The following is a 26,288-nucleotide window of genomic DNA, read 5'->3' as shown; positions in this document are numbered from 1 at the left end:
AGCAGAAGCGGCAATTGCTAGTGATCCAGGTCTTTTGCTTTCTGACTCCTTTAACCCGGCAATCGTCCTTGTAGGGCTCAATGCCCTAATCAGTGGAGGAAAGTGTCATGATGACCCAGTAGGGTTTTCAAGGTAAGAGACGAGCAGAAGTGGTTTGCCGTTGCCTGCCTCTGCACAGTGACCTTGGACTTCCTTGGCGGCCTCCCATCCAACTACTAACTAGCACTGACCCTGCTTAGTTTCGGAGATTCAACAAGTTCAGGCTAGCCTGAGTCATCCAGGTTGCAGCCACTGCCCTAACAAGCGTACCATGTATACTTTTTCTCTTGGTCTAAAAAAGACCCAGAGGTGGATCCCATAAACATAACGAAAGGCAAAGGTTGAATCCAGTGGCACTATAAAGTCCAACAAAGTTGAATTTTGGGTATAAGCTTTCGTGTGGGTATTTGTATACTCATTGGTTCACCATTATTGTTGGTCTCAGGCAGCCTTAAAAAGGTAAAGGAAAGGTCTCCTGTGCAAGCTCCAATTGTTTCCGACTCTGGGGTGACGTCGCATCACGATGTTTTCATGACAGACTTTTTATAGAGTGGTTTGCCATTGCCTTTCCCAGTCATCTGCACTTCCCCCTGCCCCAGCAAGCTGGGTACTCATTTTACCAACCTGGGAAGGATGGGAGGCTGAGTCAACCTTGAGCCGGCTACTTGAACCCAGCTTCTGCAGGGATCAAACTCAGGTCATGAGCAGAGAGCTCGGGCTGCAGTACTGCAGCTTTACCACTCTGTGCTTACCTGTATCTTTATCACTCTCTTCTCCTTGCACCTCACCCTGTGAAATCTAAGGACACCCCCCAGGTAATTCTGACTTGGTGGAGTACAGTTTCAGTCCTTCAAATCTGGGAGTTGTATGTCTGCAGCGCAGTTCTGCTTGCATTGGCGTGTCCTCAAAAAGGAAATTGTAGAGCTGGGAAAGTGGAACTGACAGTTGTGATTAGGTTGTGATTCTGTTCCATGTGGCTGAGCTAAAAAGCCACAAATACTTTAGCCATAAGGAACTGACTAAGTTGGGAGGGGAGGGATGGGGCAGGGGTTTAGGAGGCTATGAAGAACACTAGAATTTCCCTCTTGTTGCTGAATAAATGTGCTGAGATAGATTAGAGGACCTCTTCACACATCAAACAGTTAACTCATGGGACTTTCTTCCACAAGGCACGGTGGGGACTGAAGGGGATCAGATAAATTGAGGGAGGATAGGCCCAATCATGGCTCTTAGTCATAAGAACCAAATGAAATCCTCATGTTCACTGCCACAGGAGGTGGTGGCGGCTACAAGCATAGACAGCTTCAAGAGGGGAATGGATAAGCAGATGGAGCAGAGGTCCATCAGTGGCTATTAGCCACAGCTTATTGTTTGAACTCTATCTGGGGCAGTGATGCTCTGTATTCTGGTGCTGGGGGGGGGGGCACAGTGGAAGGGCTTCTAGCCCCACCGGTGGACCTCTTGATGGCACGGGTTTTTTGGGCACTATGTGACCCAGAGTGTTGGACTGGATGGGCCATTGGCCTGATCCAACATGGCTTCTCTTATGTTCTTATGTTCAGAAACAGCAGGCCTCTGAATATCCATTGAGGGCAGAAGAGTTGCTCATGAGCTTCTAGGAAGCATTTGGCTCACAGCTGTTTTAAAACAGCGACTAGGACTGGTCCAGTAGATAGAATAAACTGTGAGAGAATAAAACTGAGACAGCGCTTGGGAGGTGGCCCATTAACTACATGTTGTTTGTACATTTTGATGGGTGCTCTTCCATCCAAGGGAGGGGCTTTGCAATATTTAATCTACTGGAATGTGCTGCCTCCAAGACCTTAAAAGATCGTCATTTAAAATTTCAGGAATGCCTCAGCTCGGTGGCCAAAAATGCAGATGCTATGAGTCAAGCTTCCAAACAGGCGACAGCATGCGACGGAATCTTGCGAGCCTGCATCCACAGATTTGCCGAACGCTCAGGCTGCTCGGATCACCTGGAAGGTCTCCGAACTCTGGCTGAGGTGGCCTACCATGGCTACGTGAAAGCTCGGCCGCAGTATGTTCCTCTCTATCTGGAAAGGTTGCTGTATCACTTGCTGAGAGGTGCTGCTTCTCGGGGCCCATCAGAGATCAGCTTGGGTTTTGCGGACCTCCTCTACGCTGAACTGTTGAAGCACCAGCCTCCGGAGGTGCCCGCTGACGACTTTGTATCCATTGCCAAGAGTACCTTTAGCGTGCTCTGGAAGAGCACGGATGCTGTGGCTAAAACGGACCGGACTCCCGCCCAGCCCAGGGCGATCCTCTCATCACAGTTGCAAGCAGTATGCTTCTTGGTTCTTTTGGAGCAAAACTCCCCTGGTCTCTCACTCAGAGAGCCCCCGTTCTTTACCTCCGTGGTGGCCCAGCATGCCGCCGCTGCCGCTTCTGTATTTGAGGCCCAGCGGAGCCCACTACCCAAGGAGGATGCTTGTTTCCTCAGTGAGCAGCTGTTCGGCCATCTTGTTGTAGGCCTTCTGGAAAGGAGGGGCCCGAGTGAAACTTTGCCCTTTCAGGATGCACTCGGCATCTTCGAACTAACAGTGATGAGGTCCCGGTACCTCTGCAAGAGTAGCTGCTTTGCGGACAGCAAGGAAGTTCTCCAGAAGTCCCGGGACTGTTTGAGAAGGTTCAAGAAAAGAAGGAACTTCTTCAGCGTGGGTCTGGATATTCTCTCCATCGGTGTCGAGTTGAACAGAGTGTTAGTGCTTCAGGACAGCTCAGTAGGATCCCTTTTTTCCCAGGCTGCTGAGATCCTAAACACCTTGATGGATGCTGATGAGCATGTGCTTAAAGCGACAATCGAAAGCTGCCAATTGTTTGTGATGGCTCTGTATGGATATGCCAGAGAGGCTAAACGGAGCTCCTTCAGCCTATGTGACGTACTGGGGATCTCTGCCTTTATGGAAAGATACTTGGAGCTGCTTGGCAAGCTGCTGAATGTTGTAAGTTTATTTTTCTCCTTTATTTTGCTTTCTAATTAATTTATATCCTGCCTTTCTTCCCAGCGGGGACCCAAGCAGCTCGCAATAAAAGCATGGCGATACAGAAGAAACGAATGAACAGGAGAAGGGAAGAACTTCTGACGTTTCTCTGTGTTTGTTAGGAGATTGTCTTGCAAGTTCTAGGCTTAGGACCCTTGGTGTGGATGCCAGCTCTGGGTTGGGAAATACCTGAAGATTTTGGGGGTGGAGTCTGGAGAGGCTGGTGCTTGGGGAGGGAGGGGCCTCAGCAAAGTACACTGCAGCCATTTTCTCCAGAGGAACTGGCCTCTGTTGTGGGAGATCTCCAGGTCCCACCTGGAGATTGGCAATCCTAACTCTGGGGCTTGGAGCCAAGAGCCCTTTGGCTTTTGCCCTTCTGCTAGAGCTCAGGGGCTCACTCCCTTGGCCACTCGCAGGCCTTAAATGCCTTGAAAAGGAGACAGACATTGAGCCTGAATCTTACAAGATGGCAGCCATCTTCCCACAATTCCCCCCTCCTGCTTTCACTTTTTCTCCCCTTTCACTCCACAGTATCCCTTCATTCAAGGCCTAGCCATACCTTACTGCCTTTGGTTGCGTGGAAAAGTTATGGTCGTATCCAGGGCCGCTCTTGAACTGGTCTAACACCCTAAGCAAACCTAACTTCCCCCACCCCTCACTGAAAAATCACCGAGTCACATGAGGGGCACCCCCAGAAGGCTGGCACGCTCGGCAGTCACCTAGTTTGCCTAGTGGCAGGGCCAGCCGTGGTCATGTCCTATATACCACCACCGCCCACTGCATAAACAGTGTAAGAACACATGCAAGCTCATTCCACTAGAGAAGAGGCAGCCAGCCTGTATTCTTCTGATGCTGGTCCTGGGGCTAGAGGGGTTTTTTTGGGGGGAGGAAGTTGTCCCAGATTGATGAGATTGTGGCGCGCTGGGTTACGAGACCATCAGTTGAGGTTGAGCTGAGGAACAGATAGGCCTTTCGAGTGTATTTGAGTGAACAAACCATTTCATATAGATACATGTATATAAAATATATCTCCACTGGGGGTCCGAAGCAGCTTAAAACCTCCCCCCACCTTCTCCATTTTATCCTCACAACCAACATGTTAAGCTGCAAGAAAGGCGGCTGGCCCGAGGCTACCCAGCAAGCGTCTGTAGCAGAGTAGGGTTTTGAATCTGGTTCTCCTATGTCCTTGTGTGACATTGATCACAATGCCATGCTGTTTTGCTGTTGCATTGATTAAAATTTGGTAGGGCTGTTGCATTTGCTATAGGGATGGAACTAATCCAGCCCATAGAACATCGATTGGCTATCCTTGCCTGAGTGTATGAAAATACCGTGGATGTGGGGGTTTGCTTTTTTCCCCCCCAGGGATATCTTACATTTAAAACAACTCTTCCTTTCTATGCAAATAGAATGCATGCAAGGGAAAAACTTAGATTTTCTGTGTGTTGCAGTTTCTTTTTTAACCTGTGATATGTGTGTGGGATCCCTAAATGGTACCACTTAGGTCTCTTAGAATGCTTATACATAGTTACTCCAGTTGAAGTCGCTAGACTTAGACTGAAAGTAACTGTGCATAAGACCAGGCCTCAGATTCAGCAGGAGCTCACAGGAGTTCAGCTCCTGAACCTTTCTGAGGGTTCCTCCTCTTCCTCCTCACCTACCTTGTCCATTGAATAGTAGGTGCAGCTGCATAACAATCCCTGGAGTAGGAGAGCAGCCAGACAGACAGCCACCAGCGGCTTTGCCACACCCCCAACAGCCCTCATTAACCCCTGGAGAAGCCCACATCACCCTTTCTCCACTTCTTACACGATTTTGGGTGGCGGGTGGCTTGCTGGCCTTTTGACTGGGAGGGGGCAGCCCAGGAGAGCCCCAGGCAAGCGAGGCCTGATTGGACTGGCTGGATCTCTAGTCAGCCCAAGCAGGACTTGCTTGCCCAGGGCTCTCCTTTCTTGCATTGGGTTGCTTTTGGCGGGGGTGGTGGTGGCATATGCTAATGAGTTATGCTAATGAGCTCTGCCACCTATTTTTCTACAAAACGACCCCTGCATAAGACCAGTTGTTAATGTGTGACCTGGCACCGACTGGCTTTGGGGCCATTCAGGCATCTTCCCATGCTCATCTTCCTGCCCTTCCCAGGTTCCGCCAGACAACGTGAAACAGCAGCAAGCTCTGAAGAAACTGCTGTACCACTTTGCCCAGCTGTACACCACCTTAGTATATGATTCCCTTCAGACTCTGCAGGTATGAGAAACTCAGGGGGGGTGGGGTGGGGATGGTAGTTTCTGCCCTGTGGCCTCCTGAACAGACCAGAGACTCCTGCAATCTGTTGTAGAAATGAGATCTTCAGCCCCCAGGGACCAGGATAAGTATCCTTCGTGGGTCTGGCGTCTAGATTCTACAGAGGCTCTTTGGTTCAGGGGTAGGATGTGTGGGTCTTGTTCGTAAGATCCAAGGTTCAGTCCTGGGTACCAATGTTCCCTCTAAGCTGTGGAGTCTTGTGAGCAGAAATTCTACTTTGAGCTACTTGCATTAAAGTGGTGAGCTGCTGCATAAATTAGTTTGCTCTGGGGCCATTTTCCCTGAGCTAAGACAAAAATGTGTGAGCCAGAGGCTAAAAAACTGTGAGCTAGCTCACTCTAACTCAGCTTAGAGGGAACACTGCTTGGTACCCCCTGTCAAAGGCTTACTTGTAGAAGAGCTGTGAAAAGTGTCCTCCTCCGGATTGGCCTTGAAAAGCTGTTGCCGGTCCGAGCAGTCAATACATACAGGTTTAAGCAGACTCATGGTCCGAATGAATTAAATTTCCAGAAATGCTGAAACCGCAGAGGAAAAGACATAATCTTTGAAAAAATGGAAATTTGGAGGGAAATTGAAATATATCTAGCACTTCTGAGGTCTTTACTTATTTTTCTGCTCTGACACCAGATGCATCCTTTGTTAACTTAGTTGGCATATACAGGTGTTCAACATGGCTTCTTTACCAAATTTTAAAGGTATAGGTGTTTTAATTTTCAAACAGCAGAGTTGCAAATACAATCAGCTACTAAAAAGAGCTGCAGACTGCTGCCTTACATACTCCTTTAGCACATGTATTTTAGTTTCTGCTCTCTGAGAGGTTAGGAAAAAATCAAATCAAGTGACAACAGGAAACACAGATTTGGTTTTAAAGAAAAGTGTGCTGTTTGGACGAAAGGAGGTGCTTAAAAGTGTGCTGTTTGGACAAATGGGGTGGGCCTCTGAAAACACAGGATGGCAGGAAATTTTGAAAAAAACTATATCTATTTTAATCAAATTGGAGACAGCTGCAATGAGGGAGGAAGGCGGATGGAGAGATCATGGACACTATTATGAAAGAGATCTTAAATTAAAGGGATGAGGCAGTGGAAGGAGAAACAAGGACAGGAAAAAGCGGGAGGGGTCAGAAGTGGCCAGGCTGGAGGGTGGGAGGAGAGGAATGAGGCAGCAGTTGCACTTTGAGCCATCCACCCCAATAAGCTGGGTATCAGGGGGCAGACGGAGGCTGAAGCAAAAGGCATCCCACACTTTCTGCACCAAAACCATTTGTTGCCATCACTCCTGATGGAAGGGAAAGCCCTGCGAGGGTGGGTAGCATTGGCAGGAGACTTTAAAGCTGAAAGCAGGAAGATACATGTTCCTTCTGCTTCACCTGCTTCCATCCCCTCTGACATCTGATTAGAGGTGTGACTGACAGAAGTACTGGAGAGGGAGACAGAGGCAATGGGAAGAAGGGAGAAATGAAGGGCAGGGTTGCTGAATGGGATTTTCCACTCTGCTGTTGGAAATGGTATATTCCCTTCCCACCAGTTGATTGACTATATAGACTGGCTCCAGATACTCATGGAACTTTCACGCAAACAAGGCAGCTGTCTGCTGTCCATAGTAGACTAATTGTGGTGAAATGCTGCTGGAGGGGTGTGTGTGTGTGTGTGTGTTTCCTATGCTTTGTTTCCTCTTCCAAAAGCTTGCCTTTCTCTCAGGGACCAGAGGCTCCAGGGATACTACAGCTGGTGGCATCCCTTCAGAAGGTTGCTTCCTGGATGCTGGACATGCTAGCAGGTCTTCCGCAGAGTGAGCAGGCAGAATACCTGGATGTCTCAGGTTGGTATCAAAGATGGTCTTTCTCTTGTGGATTGGTTCTCTGTGTACAAACCAGCTGAAGGCTGTTGTCCAGCATAATAAGAAACAAGTACACTTACCGGTTTTGTTACCTTTCCGTAGAGCCTGTAAAACGGAGCTGTTCCACCAGGCATTTGGTTGAGGCAAGCGGGCATCCTTTTCCTTATTGCCTATATACCATCGGCTATCCTCCCCCACAGTGATCTGTCTTCTGAACTATTATATCTGGGCCACTGATTACACTCCAGCTTGCACTATGAGCCCGCCCACCTTTGTTATACAGCACTGTGTTGTGTTGCTGTTTTAATTGTATTTTATTGGTTTTACTGGCTTATTGTATTTGACTGGTTTTATCTGGATGTAATCCACCCTGAGCACATCTGGGAAAGGGTGGAATTATAAATTTACCAAAATAAATAAAATAAATAAAAAATAAATGGTTATTAGCAAGCCTCTGGAGCAATCTCTGGCTCAGGAATGCAAGTCTGTTTATACGAAGTGTATACACGTGTTCCCTCCCTTCCCACACTTAAAAAAACCAAAGCTTTCTCAGCCATAGGAACATAGCCTACACATGTGTAGTTTCTTTTGTGTTCCCAAGCCAGTGGTTATACTCGTTCAGCATATGTAAGGTCATACATAGAGGGCTTCAACTTTGGAGGTAAGTTGTTAGCCGCCCTGAGCCTGCTTCGGCGAGGAGGGTGGGATATAAATAAAATGATGAAATGAAATGAGGTAAACAGACCATGTGGCAGCGTCTGCTAGCTGGTTCTCTTCATGAGATGAGGCAGGAGCCTGTTTATCTAGTGGTTTTCTTTCAAAAGCAGGTGTGCTACTCAACCGCGCTTGGCCTAAGACTATGCTTTTCCCCACCCTCTCTCTCAACAGCATACTGTGTGTCCCGGCTGGGCTATAGTTTCTACTGTCAGAAGATGTACGCCAAGTCTAACTTGATAGTAGAGCTCTTCTGCAGGAGGCTGGGCAAGGAGGAGCTGTTCAAGAATCCAGAATTCCCTACGGAAAAGGTATATAACGTCGTCCTTATGCTTCATGACAGAGGTACAGGCTGGGAATTTTGTCGAGCTCAGAAGTTCTATTAACGATGAGGTCTTTTCTGTGGCATCTGAGATCTGAGCAAGATAGCACTCTGTGAGGGGTATGTGTGTGTGGGAAAATGGCCTTTGGATATACATCCCACTACTACTTGGTTTGGGGCTTTCAAAAACCCCATTGCTTGGTTTTGAAAGTTTTTTCTCTTCTTTTGGTAGAAGACAGTGGGAAGGGGATTGCTGCCAAGTACCTTCCATCCTTCCGAGGTCGGTAAAATGAATACCCAGCTTGCTGGGGGGGAAAGTGTCGATGACTGGGGAAGGCAATAGCAAACTACCCCATAAAATAAAGTCTGCTGTGAAAACGTTGTGAAAGCAACTTCACCCCAGAGTCGGAGTGATGCTTGCACAGGGGGCTACCTTTACCTTTACCATCTATCATGTCAGCTGCTCTGTTGAGTATGCAGGTAGCGTATAAATGCAAATGCCTGTCCCAGTGGAAGACAATGAAATGGCCAGCAGCACACTGTGGCTGGAATCTGATGCTTAGAAGGTGAACAGAGTCTTGGGATATTGGAAGCCGGGTAATATATTCCTGGAGACCTCAGGAAGGAAAGATATGGCTCATGCGGGGAGAACATGAGAGAGAAATTCTCCTGACAGAGGGAACGGGGACCATTTTGGCTGGTTTAATTTGGACTCTCACCTAGTCTTGCAGATTGCCATTGCCAGTGGAGCTAACAAAGGGCAGGCAGCCAGGACAAAGACTCCAAGGTAAAGGGAACCTGCAACCTTCCAGGTGTTGAACACATGGTCTAACACTTATCCATAGCTTCCTCACTAAATGAACCTTCCTTTTCCTGAGTTAGGCTCTTGGGTGTTTCTCAGCATTTCAGCTGGAGATGCTTATTCAAAAGCATCTGAGCTCAATGGTACCTCTTTCCAAGAAAGTGTGTGCGGGCTAGGCTAAGGCAGCAGTTATGTTTCTGAGTCCACCTAAAGGACTGCTCCAAAGAGGAATGGCTTAAAGTAACTTTCATATAAAAGGTAAAGGTAGTCCCCTGTGCAAGCAGCAGTCGTTTCTGACTCTGGGGTTATGTCACATCACAAAGTTTTCACAGCAGACTTTTTTGGGGTGGTTTGCCATTGCCTTCCCCAGTCATCTACACTTTCCCCCCAGCAAGCTGGGTACTCATTTTACCGACTTTGGAAGGATGGAAGGCTGAGTCAACCTGGAGCCAGCTACCTGAACCCAGCTTCTGCTGGGATTGAATTCAGGTCATGAGCAGAGAGCTCGGACTGCAGTACTGCAGCTTTACCATTCTGCACCACAGGACTCCTTTTGTATAGAGAGCAGCAAAAACACCTTGTACAGTGCATCTGAGCCTTGTTCTAAAATTAAGGCCATGTGGTCTTAGGGCGAGTCTACAAATTACCAATTCCTTAGCACTTTAAAACAGAAAGGAGTGTCTCTATACATTCTGTGACTACTACCACTACAGTCTTTTAGGGTGAAATTAGAGGTTGTGGCTAAAGTTTTGACTGGCTATTTGAGATCCATGTGTGAATCACGACACTCGTGTCATGTTCCCTCTCGACCTAACCTTTCCCCAACTGTGCCGCGTGCTAAGCCCTCTTATGAGTCTGCTGCTGCCGCCATATCCCCTGCTCACTATTCTTGCCTCTAGGATCCGAGTAGCTTTGCCAGCGGCACGCAGGATCCCTTTGCCTGCCCTGGGTCCCTCTGGTGTTAAGGTTGCCCAACAACTGATTGCTGCCAGAGTCCTCATTCATCACAGTTCTCATGTTCACATAGTTCTTCGTATGAAAAATAGAGTGCAAATGTGATGGTGAATGAGGACACCAAGGTGGGATGGGCTAAGAATGACACTCTGGGCTATTGGATTAAACAGGCCGCTTACTCTACAGTTTAAACCATGATCTACAGATTAGTAGATGAACGGACAATGGAAGGACTTTCTTTTCTTCCGGAAAGTTGCATGTGGCAATTGGGGGTGACTTTCTGTTGGGTACCACTTGAATGCTTTTCTGTTTTCCTCTCAGCTACACAATTGCTTCAGGCTGCTTGTGGAAAACTACAGGAAGCTGGGCTTGTTGGAGGAGGCTTTCCAGGCTGTGGTACTGTGGCTGGTCACACAGCGTCGCAAGATTGTGGAGCAGATGGCGGAACCGGTCTCCTTCTGGCTGAAAGTCAAGATGGACGCCAGCAAAAATGGGGTTGATGATCTCAGACTAAAGTAAGATGAGGGTGAGGGGAAGGGCACGATTCTTAAAACAGGGATTACTATTCGCCTGGTATTGCTTAAAACTCTAGTCATGGGGAAGAACACTTAGATTTGTCCTGCTGTACCTTTGAGAAAGTTTACAACTCTTAGGAATTCTTTGCTGTCCATAGTGTTTCTTCCCTCCCTTCAGAGACAAAATCTGGCAAAACTCTTCCCTTTTAGCTTTACTGGGATGAAAGAAGTCCAGCCCTAAAAGAACTCTGGCACTTCTCTGACACTGAGATGATGGTGGGAAGGCAACAAAAGAGGAAATGGGGACTGGTGCCAGTGAAGACCTCCATCCGGAGCAGGGGCCACCAATATGGTGCCCGTGGGCACCATGATTCCTGCTGGCAGAACTAGATGTTGCTTTTGCCCAGCAGGGCTTCTGATTGGCTATGCAGATTAATAGGCATCGCTCTCTGATGTTTTGTGATTGACTCCACCTCCTGTGGCAGCCATTTTATGACTGTGCCCCCTTGCCATGTGTGAGAATTCCATAGGTACCCACAGTCTCACAGGGGCACCATGACATAGAGTTACACTCAGGATCTCTGTTGCTTTACTTAAAGCGTATTGTTACTTGCCATAACGAAATTAAATCCTCTGTTAGTAAGGTATAGTCTTATTGCCTTTAACTTGAAATTCCCAGTCTGTTGTTCCTAATCTCAGATTTCTTAACTGTTGGTTACAAGGAGCCACCAAGTCTGTAGTTCTAGTCACCCGAACCTCCAAATGTGTCACCTCTTGGCAGTGGCTCACCAGTGATGGCTTTCCTCCTCCTTTGTGTAAAGATCTATAGGAGCCCACATGAGTAGAATTCATACCCTATTTCTGAGTGTGTCAGACAAGTGTTGAAGACCAATCCTACACAGAAGCATCAAACTGATGGGGGAGAAACTGAAATACATGCAATCATTGATTTCCAATCAAACCTAAATTTGTTTTGATGCTTTAAAAGATAAAATGGATAATCTCTGATTTGGCATATAAAAATTATACTAATCGGCATATTTATAGAATTTTCTAAAGTCTTCTAGAAGCAAAACCCTATTGCTGCCTTGCCACATGTACCACAAATATTTGCCATTTGAGGGGGAAAGCTGAACTTGAGAAACAGTCTCAAACAGTTGCAGTAGGTAGCACTACCGACATATCTGGATATCAAGTTGAACTTTGGCACATTGAACAACAACACTGAAAACAAGGCTCTCTTGAACTTATCAAATGTGTTATAGCATATCTGATGCCAAAATTATTCAGTTAACCACACAAACTTGTAAAATATATTTTGAAGGATATGTGTGTAGTATGCATAGGCATGACCAGTATGCATAGGCATGACCATTATCTAGTACTCTCGGTTGTCCTGTATAAACTTTGTTTTGAGAAGTATTTCACTTATTCAAGAACAGAAATTTTTAATGGAAGTTTTTTCTACTGTTCCCTCCCACCACTCTCAAATCCTCAATTTGTCCATTGGGGAGGGGTAACTAGATGTATCCTCTCCCCACCCCAAGGGCCTTCACATTGCTAGGCATGGCCAGTTGCATTGCTGCTGCCTGCTGCACACATTACTTGTCGATAACTGTGCATTAGTCTTCAGTTTTATCAGACTGACACATGCAGTGGGCTCCCAAAACACTGGAGGCTTTGGTGAACTCAGTAGCTCTGCTGTGCAATTGAGAGAGCCTGACAAAGCAAGCTCTTTTCCTCCCACTTCCTCTCCAAGGGAGGAACCTCTGCCAATAGAGAAAATAGAGACTTTGCTCTGTAGCTCTTGTGCGATTGAGCAAGCCTGGCAAAGCAAGCTGACACAGAAGGAGGGAAGCAGACTTGCTTGCCTGATAGGAGCCCTCTGGAGGGCCTAATTTAGCCCTTGGGCCGCATGGTTGACACTCCTGGTTTAGATGGTTCCTCCATCTTGGCTGTGTTCTAACTTGTGTTTCTGACTGGAGTACATGTTTACAGGACTCTGAAGGAAGGCCTGGAAGGATGCGACTTGGCCCCTGAGGTCCTGCTGAAAGTGCTGTTGGAGGAACTGAAGGCCTACAAGGGTGTGCGAGCTGACACTGGCCAAGAGCGCTTCAACGTGATCTGTGACCTACTGGACATATGCTCAGAGGGCAGCAGCTTGGTACATGAGCGGGCGGTGGTCCTGATAGAACTGGCTCAGGTGCTGTGTTACCATGATTACACGGAGCAGACAGAATGGTGAGTGGTCTGGGCCAGTTGGGGCTGCAGTTTTTACCTGTACTTGAAACCTAGAATTTATGGAAAGGATGCTCATTTTTGCTCTTCACGTCATCTGCATATGGAGTTCAGCAGGGTGAAGTTTAGAAATTGTAGGCCCAAGGCCTCACGTGCTAATAAATGCTGAGCCCTGCCCTGTTTCCCATTTCCAAATTCTCTTTACCTTCTCCTCACTAGTAGAGAATTTGGAATAGTAGGCATGGAATCAAAGATGGAAGGGGAATGCTGCTGAGATCAGCACAGTAGTTTAAGATGTAAGTATTTCCTGTTATGCTGCTATATTAAAAAGCAGTGACAGTGTAATGCAAGTACCCGGTCAGAAATACGTAGAAGAAGGCCTCTATAATTAGCATCTTGCAACTAGAAAAAAGTACAGTGAATCTTAGTGATGTTGCATATAAACTGATGGCGGCAATCTGGATAGGGATATTGACCGAAGTCAAGACTTCCCATACAGGTCTAGGTAGAACACACTAATATTCCATACCACAAAAATCCAAATTGTGTGCTTGCAACTATTCTCCTGTGAATTTGACCACTTAGGTTGGTCCTTTCTTACCTTGCTGGTGTTTGTTCTCATGCAGATTGTTGCAGATTCCTAGCACTTTTAGTGAGAGTCAGTAAGAAGGCAGGAGTCAGAGCTTTTAACTATGGATTGTAAGCAAGCATGGGGGTGAAAGCACACCTCTCCCCAAAGGAGGGAAGGGTAGGCATGCATCATCACCCTGTGCTCTGTCTTGTAAGTACTGGAAGTTCCTGCTGCAAGCCAAAGTTGCATTTTTTTAAAATGTCTTTATGACTGAGCCCTGGAAACTTGCTGTTTGGGGGCAGGTGAATTGTTCTCAGGGAGCACCTGTGCATCTGGTTTGGTTCCAGGTACTGGCCTGAATCCTGGCGAGCATTTCTGCAGGTCAAAGGAGCCCACAGAGCATGACTTTCCTGCCTCTAACCTCCACAACAGCCCAAAATGCCCTCCCAAATCTTCTTCAGGGTGGACATTTTAAGTTCCTGTGAGATGGGATAGAGGCAAGAGAACTGAGCTCCGTGAGCAGAGATCTTGGGGGGCCTTGGAAATGCTACTCTGGACCCAATCCACTTTTTCACATGGAGCTGCAGAATGTGATTAATTCTTGTCTTAGCAATGCTGACACTTGGATTTGCATGAAAAGCACAACTCTTTTTGACTAGTACTGGCAATGCAGAGTGCACACTTTTGAACTGTGTATAAAATTCCTGGATATTCAAGGAAGGGAACCTAAATTTAACTCATGTCTGCAGATTTTTAAAAGTTCCATAATGGCAAGGACAAAGCTTTTGAGCAGAAACTTGTATTAACAGGCCAAGTATTTCTTTCTTTCTTTCTTTCTTTCTTTCTTTCTTTCTTTCTTTCTTTCTTTCTTTCTTTCTTTCTTTCTTTCTTTCTTTCTTTCTTTCTTTCTTTCTTTCTTTCTTTCTTTCTTTCTTTCTTTCTTTCTTTCTTTCTTTCTTTCTTTCTTTCTTTCTTTCTTTCTTTCTTCCTTTCTTCCTTCCTTCCTTCCTTCCTTCCTTCCTTCCTTCCGTGTTCCTTTTTTTGATAGAGACGGGGGTGGAATTCTAGCAGGAGCTCCATTGTATATTAGACCACACACCCCTAATGTAGCCAATCCTCCAAGAGCTTACAAAAAAAGAGCCTTGTAAGCTCTTAGAGGATTGGCTACATCAGGGGTGTGTGGCCTAATATGCAAAGGAGCTCTTGCTAGAATTCCACCCCTGCATACGAGCATACTTTTGAATTGGCTGACACGCACACGATCCTCTGCTCTTCCTTAACGCACAGTTTTAAAATAAGGTTTCATTCTGCATTTAGGTCTCACAAGACTTCAGAATTATGTTTGCAGAGAAGGCAGGAACAGATGGTAGGCCTTGGATTGATCCTGGCTGGTACAATTCCTAGTAAAGGGTAACATGCCTATTGTAAGGGTAATAGCTGTTAATTGTACTGGAAACTGATTATGGCTTGTCCCTACTTAGTTAGCTTTCTACATCTGCAGAACGAGTGTTTGCAGCTTGTGTCAAAGGATTTCCCTTCTTGTGTGTGCCAGATGTTTGGCTAAAGCCTCAGTCTCCTTCCCTAGCTCTGCTCTGGATTCTGTCCACGAAGCCCTGCGGCTGCTCGACTTGGTCCCTAAAACATCCCAGAATGAGGAACAGCTCCAGGACGACAAGGCTCAAGCCCTGCTCTGGCTCTACATCTGCACAATTGAGAGTAAAATGCATGAGGTGTGTGGCAGGAAAGACAGCAGAACAGAATTTCGCTGGTTCATGTACAGCATTTGCTGAGAAATTATTGTTCCTGACCACTCAAATATGGTGGTTAAGACAATTCTGTGACCATTGGCAGTCTTACTGAAATAACTCCTTCAGCTTCTAAGATCACACTGTATATGCCCAGATGACTTCCAGGCAGTGTTTGCTCTAAGCTGAGTTAAGCGTGACCTAGCTCACAGTTTTTTCGCCTCCAGCTCACACATTTTTGTCTTAGCTCAGGAAGGATGACCCCAGAGCACACTAATTTATGCAGTAGCTCACAGCTTTCATGCCAGTAGCTCACCAAGTAGAATTTTTGCTTACAAGACTCTGCAGCTTAGAGGAAACATCCAGGTAATCAAAAAGGTTGGAACAAAGGAAAGGGGGGGGGGGGAACCTATGCACGTGTTCCAAATGTACAAAATATCATATATAGTTTAATACATTCTTCTGAAGTAAGGAAGGAAGTAATGGAGGGTGGCTGAGGGCACCTTGCTCAGGGGCCTCTAGAATTGGACTCCTTGGTCCAAATCACTTGAAATTTGGGTATTCTTAGCAGACAGGCAGCATCAGGTCTACTGCGATTTTGGCGACATTTGGTTAAAAAACACTTCAACTCCCATCCTGAAACGCTCCCCATACAGAATAATGGACCTGAATAATTTCAGAATTTCCCCTCAAATTTGGATATTGGGGTAGTCATAGGAATCCCCATTCCTATGAGGATCAGTTACTTTTGTATTGAGTTAGAATGCTCATTCCTGGTTTTGTCTTGTTTTAATTGCTGTTGATATAGGAGGGGCAATATGGATGGAGCTAATTTTTAAACTAATTCCATTTAACCATTTTAAAATACAGCCCTAGTTAGTGCCAGTTGCAGGTACCGTGGTTGTTCAGGTCGGTGGACAGGCTGAGGCTTCCTTACCCCAGGCTATGTCACACACAACTTAGAGCGCTGGGCAGAAATGACTGGAACTCCCACAGCCAGTGTGGTGCAGTTGTGAGAGTGCTGGGCTATGATCCGGGAGGACCCATCTTTGGAACCTCCACTGTGCCGCAAAAGCATAAATACTTTTTTTTTTACCATCAAGTCACAGTTGGCTCACGGTAACCCCAGAAGGCTTTTAATGTAAGAGACATTCCAAGGCAGTTTGAAAATTGCCTGCATCCACATTACAACTCTGGTATTCCTTGGTGGTCTCCTGCCCAAACGCTGACTAGGGCTGATCCTGCTTAGCTTCCCAGATCTGATGAGATCAGGCTAGCCTAAGGCACCTATGCCAGATTAAATTAACTACCCTGAGAGTGCTGGGCAGGCATCTTCAAAGCTCTTCTTTTCTTAACCGCAGAGCAATAAGCAAGAACAGAGAACCAAAAGCAGCCACGCCCAGGGACTGAAGAATGCACAGGTTCTTGAAGGTGTAGAGACAAACGATCTCAGCTATGAGGATAAGGCCCAGGATGACAAGTTCCTTTATCTTGGCATTGCATTTAACCTGTCTGCGGATTCTGGTGAGGAGCTTGTTGCAAATCGGGGAAGTGGGGGGAGAGATAAGGTTAAAATCCATAATGCATTGTAAATGGAGAAGAATAACTAATAGAAACCAGGAAGGGTCATCTTAGTCCAGCTGCCTTCAAGTTAGGGGGAGGTATTTGTGAGTTTCCTGCATTGTGCAGGGGGTTGGACTAGATGACCCTTGAGGTACCTTCCAACTCTATGATTCTAAGTGGAATTCTCTATGCATTAACCTGTGCTTTCTGGACTTCGCTCTATCAACATAAGTGGCCCCTAAGCAATGTGGTCCCATCTTGTGTTGCAATGGCTTTCAAATCATAGGTTTCCTATGACAAATAAAACACAGATGTACTGTAGCTAAGATTGTCTCTCCCTACAGAAGCGAAAATCTTCGGAACTGTTGTGTCCATGTTGGCAAAACACGCCTCTTATTCTCCCCTCTCCCCTTGCTCTTGAAGGTGACATTGATGCTTTTGTGCTGCTCTTCGCACTCAGCAAGGCTATTTAGACTGCTTTCTAGTGGCTAAAGGTTGGTCCTGCCTGCAGTTACCAAAAGTAGCTTGGCTATTCCACCATGCCACAAACCTGTTTCACACTTAGGGCAAGCAGAAGGAGGGACTGGTTCTGGCCATTTTGTAAAGACCAATTCCTACCCCTCGCCTGCTTGCCCTCATCATTTGCTTGCAAGAAGGTGTATGTCAAATTGAGGGAGGGGATTAAACCTTAAAATATGAAATGGGCGGAAAGCCGAGTCTGGCTTGGGCTTGCATTTTTGTTGCTTTTTGAGCAGTTCAGGCTCTTACAAACTGTAGGTGGGCTGTTGAACCTAGTGGTAGAGCTGTGGCTCACTGGTGCATTATCTGTCTGGAATGCAGGATGTCCCAAGTTCAATCCTCATCATGTTCAGGCAAAATGATCTGGTAGCAGGTGATCTAGAAGACACCCTAACCTCAGATCCTGGAGAGCGGCTGCTCGTCAGCGAAGACTATATTGGCCTGGATAGACCAGCAGTTTGACATGATAGAGCCCCATCTAGACTGTATTTTGTTTAATGTACTCTTTCCCACACAGAAAAATTCAACTTCCAGAAAACTAGATGTTGGGGTGGAAGAGTGTGATGTGGGGAAAAAAAGTGTCACTGAAAACTAAAAGGTTAGGAAGTTTATTCAGGAACAGAACAGACTGTGATCATTGGGAGAAACTGTTTGGGGGGAATCCCGATGAAGTCAGAAAACAGCAATTTAAATTGATCTGTATAGAAGAGGATTGTTGACATCAGGGCTTTTTTTGTAGCAGGAGCTCCTTTGTTTATTAGGCCACACCCCCTGATGTAGCCAATCCCGCAAGAGCTTAGAGGGTTCTTCTTTATAGGGCCTCCTATAAGCTCTTGGAGGATTGGCTACATCAGGGGTGTGTGGCCTAATACGCAAAGGAGTTCCTGCTACCAAAAAAAGCCCTGGTTGACATATGTGCACACATCTGATGAGTGTAAATTAACAGATCAGTGCCTAGTTTATTGTTCCAAGGACAAGGGCTTTTATAGCCAGTTTCCTGAGGTCAGGATGTCCTGCTTACATGTGAATTATGCAGAATTCCCTGGTGCTTGGCTGTTACCCATAATTTTCATTGATAATGCTCTATATGTGTTAGATTCATTCAGAAATTTCCAAAAGGGTAGAATCCATTCTTGTTTGGACCAATCGTATGAACAGTCAGCAGTGTTCTGAGCCTGGAAGGCATAGGGATTTTTCGTTGTGTTTTCCCTTCCCACCTGCAGCCTGAAATGGTACAGCCGAAATGCAGATGTGACCGATGGTTTGCTGGCCCAACATTTGCCTGGGTTTGCCTCTGCATTCCTGCAGGCCTCCTTGCATTCATAGGTTGTGTGTTTAAAGCTCTTTAAATACATACATTTACCGCCAAAGGGGGGCACCGCATGTTTCCCCTCTTCCAGAAGAATCAAACTGTTCAAAAGTAAAAACTGGATTTCCACTTGTTGCTTCTTAGGCTGTTTTAGCAGCTTCCACCAGCAAAATGAGTCTTAGGTGTGATGGTTCAGGTTCTGGCTCTTGTATACAGAATTGGATTTGGAAACATAGCCCTCAAGGGGAGTAGCTGGACCCTCCATCCTTCTGGCTCAACATCGTCTGTCTCCCTTTCAGCTCAGTCTAAGTGCTTGGATGATGCCTATGACTTGTGGAAGCAACTCCTTGGCGAAGGCCGGGTCCCAGCTGTGCGTAGTGTTGAGCAGACAATGGCATCCCTGCACATCATGGCCGCTCTGTACAGGATGATGGGAAAGGTAATGGAATATGGACATTCACCTTTGGAAGTAGTCTGTAACTTCACCCCCAGCTTTCTGAAACTTTTCTCCTGAATCCTCCTCCGTTCCCACAAGTCATGGGTTGCCATCATGTTGGTATCAGATTTAGAGCCAGTTTGGTGTAGCGGTCAAGAGCAGTGGACTCTAATCTGGAGAACTGGGTTTGATTCCCTGCTCCTCCACATGGAGCTGCTGGGTGACCTTGGGTCAGTCACAGTTCTCTCGGAGCTGTTCTCTCAAGAGCAATTCTCTGTGTTCTATGAGCCCCAAGTACCTCACAGGGTGTCTGTTGTGAGGAGAGGAAGGGGAAGGAGATTGTAAGGCACTCAGTGAAGAGCAGTGTATAAATCCAATTTCCTCCTCCTCCTTCCAAGGAGCTCAGGGCAGCGTATGCTGATCTCCCCTCGTCCATTTCATCTCACAATATTTCTATGAGGTTATCTAGGCTGACAGTGACTAGCCTAAGGTCAGTCAGCAGTGTGGAAAGGAAAGTTGTGAAACTTACCAAGAGGAAGTACAAAGAACACACAACCTGGGGGGTGGGGAGAAACACCCTTTCAAAACTGTAAAAGAAGTCCGTATTTGGATGCCTCTGTGTCTTCTTGATCTCAACCACATTCTTGGCAGCTCTGCAGTTATCTCTCTGTAGGCTGGCCTAGTATCCTGTGTAAACTAGATGGTGTACTGTCGCTTCTGCCTTGCAGTTGGCAACTTCTTTGTTCAGCAGCACAGGCTGGTCAACAGGGTTGCAGATTTGACAGCTCTATCCAGCCTTCTCAATCCAGTTTGGTGCAGTGGTTAAGTGCATGGACTCTTATCTGAGAGAACCGGGTTTGATTCCCCACTCCTCCACTTGCAGCTGCTGGAATGGCCTTGGGTTAGCCATAGCTCTGGCAGAGGTTGTCCTTGAAAGGGCAGCTTCTGGGAGAGCTCTCTCAGCCCCACCCACCTCACAGGGTGTCTGTTGTGGAGGAGGGAGTTGGAGGAGATTGTGAGCCACTCTGAGATTTGAAGTGGAGGGCGGGGTATAAATCCAATTTCTTCTTAATTAAAGCATTCTTTAGAAAATATTTTCTGCTCTATGTTTTTTGTGGGGGGGGTTGCTTAGAAGCTGCAGTGAATATGTGTTTTATATAAACTTTGTGCATGCGGGGAATACAGTATTCTGGGGAGGCAAATTTTGGGTATATATGAGAAAGAAGCATACTGGTTCAAAAGAAAAAAATCCAACAACCCAGAACACAGTCCACATAATACCTTTTATTAAGATCAGCCAAAGGGCACATAACAACAAGCAAGCTTTTGAGTTATCCGTAACTTGTCTTCAGCCCAGATGTTAAAAATAATACTTTGTAAAAGCAAAATAGGAAGAACTGTCAGGGGGACTTCAGACATCCTGACATGGTATCTTTAACATTCTGCAGAATTGTATTCTGCTGACTATTAGGGATAACTCCCAGATGCAGCTTCATTCCTCACATCACTCATCTGATGACTCAGTGCAATATCAGCTGCATGCCCGTGATGATCTTTCAAGCTAGAGAGAACGTGGACCCCTGTATTTTCCCTTGGGGGGCCTTAGAACACAGAAGCTGACCATCTGCATTCCTCCCTCACCACTCTGCTTCCTGTCTCCTGTTCTGCAGCCACTACAAGCCATTGAGAGCTACTTCCTGATCTCAGAGCTCTCTAGTGCCCTTGCAGATGTTCTTGGGATGACCAACGCTTTGTGTCAGATCGCCAAGCTTTTCATCCAGCTAGAGTGTCCCGGTTATGCGGAGGTAAGAATTGAGAGCAGCTGGGCAATAACAGGTCTACCCAAAAAAGACCGTTGCCGACTCCTGTATATAAATGAGCTGCTGCTGCATGCAAGCTCTCAGACTACTGCTCCATCCAGCTTTGGGCAGTTTGCTCAGAATGCAGCTGTCCAAGCTCCTGCCCTGGTATTGGAAGCCCCCGTGCCAGGGGCCTGTAATTGAAACTTGAGTCCTTGTGCATGAAAAATTAGGGCCGCTTCCTTAAGGTCGAAGTCTTCCCAGCATATGGAAAAGTGGATCTGAACCTGCTTTGTCAAGCTGAAGGCGGCCACTATGGTGCGAGCTGCCGTGTTCTGGGCCCGATCTGCTTTAAAGGAATGGGAGCCAAGTTCTAGATCCGTTTCATGCCACCCTTTCTCTAGTTTGGGGCAGGATATCAAGTTCCATGACCTTCCCCTTGCTAAAATCAGCCGAAGGTTGAACTTAACAGTTCCAATGGACAACTTGTTTTTCCCCTCATTGACATTGTCCCTCTCTCTCCCCCACCATTTTGCTTCTAGATGGTCTTGAAGGAAGCAGAGTCCTGCTGGCAAAGTGTTGATCGCAGCAAAGACTCCGCCTTGCTGACAAACCAAATGCTAGCTGTCCTCCGAAGCAGATTGTGCTTGGCAAACGGCAAGGTAGCTTCTGTGGCATGCGTCTTGAGCACATCAAACAGCACTGAATCTAGTGCACAAGTATTATTTTTTTTTAAAAAAACCACTATGTTTGATAAGAGGAAGATGAGAGAGGCAAGTCTAGGAAACAAGATTTGTGTACTCTAACTCCTTGTCACAGCTAAACTTTTCTACCTTGTTCGAGATTTGCTCAAATCTGGATGCCTTTTGTTTAAGTTGCAGCCACTTTACAGTTTGTGGGGGGGAGGGATATTGGGAATAGGATGAAGGCTGATCCATAAGTGGTTGCTGCATCAGCTAAACACTGGCTGCCTTGGTTTAAATCAGTGGTTTCCACCCTTTCTAAGCCTGCAGGCACCTTTGGAATTCTCAGAGGGGGGTAGTGAGTTTCACCCCAAAATGGCTGCCACAAAAGGCGGGAGCCAAATGGAATACCTCCCTCCTCATACCTCTTGATAAGAAGGAGGCCTGATTGGGAAATGGAACCACACAATAAAGAAAGCCAATGTGCTTAGCAGCCCTCCTGATCCTCTGGTGAGAACTCATTTCAGTTAGGGGAAGCCAATAAAAAGCCCTTCCCAACAAGCGCAGTGGGATCCAAGGGAAGTACTAGTAGATGCAGTGCACCATGTTAGGAAACCCTGGTTTACAAATTAAGGAACTACAGCAGCGTAGAGCTTTTTCCCTTGCCAGATGTTACACCATGCGTTCTGCCATTCTTTATGGCAGATTCAACAACCCAGCCTACTCGGTCAGATACTGCCTCTGTAAACAAACATGTGCTGAGTCAATTACTCATTCTTTATTGTCATTTGTATAGAGATCATCATCACAAGTATTTACATCCTCTTTTAGTTAGCATGGTTGATTGCTCTGATGCACTTAAGGTCTATAGACTTTTGAATGATTCTTCATCTAGTGTCACCAAGAAGGTGGCTAAGTTTCTTTACTCTGTTTTAAAGGCACACCAAGGGATCTCATAGAAACAGTTTATGTTTATGCTTGCTCTGATGTATATGTACACAATCGTTCCATTTTATCTTTTTTAACTTAATTTGCTCTGATATATATATTTACATATTTTATGCCAATAAAGGCTAACTTGAACTTGAAATTAGAGAGCTATTGCTTTTCTTTGTGGCTTCCTTCATGGATAATTTTTTCATGGGCAGGTTGAAGAAGGCCTCGGCCTGCTGTTGGGAAACCTACAAAACCCGGCTCTGCAAAAGCCATCTAAACCCTGGTACCTGCTCCGAGCCAGCACTCTCCAGTTAACAGCCTTGTATCTGGGTCTGCCGCCTTCCATCCTCCCACTGGCACTCAGGCAAAAACTGTACACTCAAGGTGAGTACGGAGCTGTATGCATATTGAACCTTTGATCCACCCTGGGACTCAAGGGGGACATGAACGGCTGATGGAACAGAAGAGATGAGACATCTTGCATGCTTAGGATAGCTAGGCATCTGTTTGGAATAGAATTCCATCCCAGATACAAACTAAAAGCATCCAGGGGCAGACAGCACTGGCCTTAAAGATCCACATTTCTTGATTTATTTATTCAAATTTCTTGATTTATTATTCTTGGTTCAAGGCAGCTTACAATAATAGTTAAAACATCCCCAGCTAAAACCAAACATAAAATAATGAACCCCAAATCCCTCCCCCTCTTCCCCTTAAAAGATGCCTGCTATTCAAACCCCCTCAAAAGCCCTGGTAAACAGGCGAGTCTTGCAATGCCTGCTGAAGTTCTCCAAGGCATGGCAGCTCAGAGTAGGAACATAAGAGAAGCCATGTTGAATCAGGTCAATGGCCCATCCAGTCCAACACTCTGTGTCACACAGTGGCCAAAAAAACCAAGTGCCATCAGGTGGTCCATCAGTGGGGCCAGGACACTAGAAGTCCTCCCACTGTTGCCCCTCCCAAGCACCAAGAATACAGAGCATCATTTGCCCCAGACAGAGAGTTCCAACAATACGCTGTGGCTAATAGCCACTGATGGACCTCTGCTCCATATGTTTATCCAGTTCCCTCTTGAAGCCATCTATGCTACTAGCTGCCACCACCTCCTGTGGCAGTGAATTCCAGCCCAATGTAATGAATGGATAAATGGCCCAATGTAGTGGATGGATCAGACTGCAAGGTGTAAACAGAGCAAAGCCAAGTTCATTTCATGCTAAGGAGCTTGGGAGTAGGGTACCCAGGTCTCATGCTGCAGGTCATAGGTGTTTATTCACCTCCAGGTGATCGTGGGCAACCTTCTTTGATATTTTCCTGCCTAGCATGTAAGATATTTTGGATAAGCCCTTCTCCACGTTGCTTCCCCCTTCTAAATAAGGTGGGTGGTGAGAAGGCAGAGGACTTTCTTGGTGATGAAGTATTGTTTATGGAACTTCCTATCCATAGAGGTTTGCCAGCTATCAAGCTTTGCCTCTTATATACCTGGCTAAAATGTTCCTCCCTGTTACCCAGGCTTTTGAGGGTGATAGGGTGTTTGCATATGTGAGAATACAAGCTTTTCATTTTGGTGATTATTTTTAACATTTTAGCTTTTGATTTCTAAAAAAAATTACATTATGATTGTGTATTGTCTTGTGAACCTCTAAAAAACCTGGCAGACTGTTGACACTGCTTAAATATGACAGTTGCTTCTCTCAGTGAGGGAATAGCAGCAGCAGACAAATTTGTACTGAAGATGCCTCTCCCACCAGTGCAACTTGCTCCTTGAAATGCACAGCCACCTGGCATATACCGTAGAGCAGGGGTGGCCAAACTGCGGCTGTTTCACACATAGTATGTGGCTCTTAAAGCCTCCTCCACCCCGTCGACCAACTTGGAGAAGGCTTTGTCTCTTTATATCACTTCTCCAAGCCAAGCTGGTGGCTTGGAGAATGTATTTAAAGTTAAAGTTGAGTTCTTTTCACTCCTCACCTATTTTCAGCTCTCAAACATCTGACATTCATGTCTTGTGGCTCTCAAACATCTGATGTTTATTCTGTGTGGCTCTTACATTAAGCAAGTTTGGCCACCCCTGTTGTAGAGCATGCATCATTGTGGAGTTTGGGATAGGCCCTTTAGGCTCTTCTTGTGCCCTGGGTGGATCGTCTGTGTGACTTCAATTTCCCACGTCTCCCTAACATGCAATGGTTCCATAGCAGAGGCACAGATGATCCTTATAAAAAGAACTGCCTTGAAGCAAGACAGTTGGAAAGCGTTGGTGCTAATATACCCTGCATTTCTCTCTCTCCCCCCCCTCCGCAGGGTGGAAGACCCCCGAAACCGCTCTCAGTGATGCCCACAAACTCTACCGCAGCATTATTTCTAACTTCTTGTTGATAAGCAGTGAGAAATCTGCTAAAGACGTTGTGGACCATCTGTTTGTCGATCATGGTAAAATTTGTTTTCTTTCAAAGTGGATGGAGACACTTGCCTCTTAAGTCTGGTGCTTTGAATTTCCCCCCACACAGAGGTCAGAAGTAAAAATCTTGCTTTTGCTTGCTCATTTCCATAACGGTGGCCCAAGACTCTGAGAAAGCATAACATGCTATCAAATCTGCTTTTTTTTTTTTTAAAGGTGATGAATACATTTTGGCATGTGGGTTTGACACAGACCCTGCTGCCTAATTGCATATAAGTGGTCTAGTCACTTTTCTCTATCCAACGCTGATCTTCTAAGCCACTTACTTAGAGGTCAGGATTAGAAATAAAAGTTCTTGACTGCTTTGTACAGCCAACCTCATGTACGAGATGGCCCAAAAAGATGTGACATGGGGAATTCTTTGAAAAATCCACAGTTCTGCAATTGTTTATTTTATTTATTTATTTATTTATTTTATTCGATTTATATCCTGCCCTACCCCACCGAGGGGTAATTGTAATAAACACAGTTGCAGAATTTGGTGTTTGCTGCAGAATTCAGCATCTGTCTAATCTCCTTGAAATTAATAAAATAGACAAGTATCCTTCAAACGTGAATGATTTTAAGTGGGATGGGACTGGTTTAAGCTTAAGCTACTTTGCACACCTTTCTCTCCCCCCTCCACCTTTTTCTTTTCAGGTGACAACCTTGTGCAGAAGTGGCAGGTGCTGGCCGACATGTTCGTTTGTTCCGAAACATTTGTCTCCCTTCTTAGCAAGATAGAGAGTGTAAGCGAAGCAAAAGCTTTCTGCCTGGAAGCTCTCAAAATCTCCATGAAGCTGCAGTCCCTCCGGTGGTAAGGACTTTTGAACAAATGCCGTTTTGCATAGATAAGACCATGGGGAGGGCAGCAAACAGGAATTGACGTTGTTTCCTGCCATGCCTAGTGGCCCCATGGTAAAGCAGCAGTATTGTGATCTGAACTCTCTGCTCATGACCTGAGTTCGGTTCCGGCGAAAGCTGGATTCATTAGCCGGTCCAAGGTTGACTCAGCCTTCCATCCTTCCAAGGTCGGTAAAATGAGTACCCAGCTTGCTGGGGGGAAACTGTAAAAGACTGGGGAAGGCAATGGCAAACCACCCTGTAAAAAGTCTGCCGTGAAAACACTGTGAAAGCAACGTCACCCCAGAGTCGGAAACGACTGGTGCTTGCACAGGGGACCTTTCCTTTCCCTGGCATGCCTTTTACCTTTTTCAAATCCTTTTACAGATCCGGGAGTTTTGTTAGTAGTGTGAATTTTGCATTAGGGATTTTGCATCATGGTTTAGTGGCAGAGCATCTTCCTTGTCATGCAGAAGATCCCAGGTTCTATTATTTTACTGTCCAGTTAAAGAATTTGACTTTGATGGACAAGAGGTCTGATTCAGTATAAGGCAGCTTCATGTTCCATGATTCATTTTTGGGAAGCTTTGGCTGATCAAGCCTATGACATAGGTGTGCAGCCCTGTAACTAAATTAAACCAGGACTATAGTTAATGAACTGTAATGCCATACTGTGTTGGACTGAAGACAATACCAGTTAGCCAAGTGTGAGCCCAGTGCT

The 26,288-nt window shown here is 46.0% G+C and overlaps 1 protein-coding gene across 1 annotated transcript in view; it reads left to right on the top strand.

Moving 5' to 3' along the window:
* The window catches only part of ESPL1 (extra spindle pole bodies like 1, separase), a 52,040-nt gene that overhangs the window by 1,475 nt on the left and 24,277 nt on the right, over positions 1-26,288 (top strand). The window contains exons 2-15 of the mRNA XM_060252189.1: positions 1,890-3,005; positions 5,184-5,288; positions 7,046-7,166; positions 8,073-8,209; positions 10,298-10,491; positions 12,490-12,732; positions 14,886-15,030; positions 16,407-16,569; positions 18,736-18,875; positions 20,543-20,677; positions 21,214-21,333; positions 22,503-22,674; positions 24,589-24,717; positions 25,385-25,541. Coding sequence (XP_060108172.1) covers positions 1,890-3,005; positions 5,184-5,288; positions 7,046-7,166; positions 8,073-8,209; positions 10,298-10,491; positions 12,490-12,732; positions 14,886-15,030; positions 16,407-16,569; positions 18,736-18,875; positions 20,543-20,677; positions 21,214-21,333; positions 22,503-22,674; positions 24,589-24,717; positions 25,385-25,541 — 3,077 coding nt within the window. The remainder of the gene's footprint in view (positions 1-1,889; positions 3,006-5,183; positions 5,289-7,045; positions 7,167-8,072; positions 8,210-10,297; positions 10,492-12,489; positions 12,733-14,885; positions 15,031-16,406; positions 16,570-18,735; positions 18,876-20,542; positions 20,678-21,213; positions 21,334-22,502; positions 22,675-24,588; positions 24,718-25,384; positions 25,542-26,288) is intronic.

This window comes from Heteronotia binoei, chromosome 13 (assembly GCF_032191835.1).
Source record: "Heteronotia binoei isolate CCM8104 ecotype False Entrance Well chromosome 13, APGP_CSIRO_Hbin_v1, whole genome shotgun sequence".
NCBI classification, from domain to species: Eukaryota; Metazoa; Chordata; class Lepidosauria; order Squamata; family Gekkonidae; genus Heteronotia; species Heteronotia binoei.
Note: the sequence above shows the minus strand (reverse complement) of the source record. Positions and strands in the feature narration are given on the sequence as shown.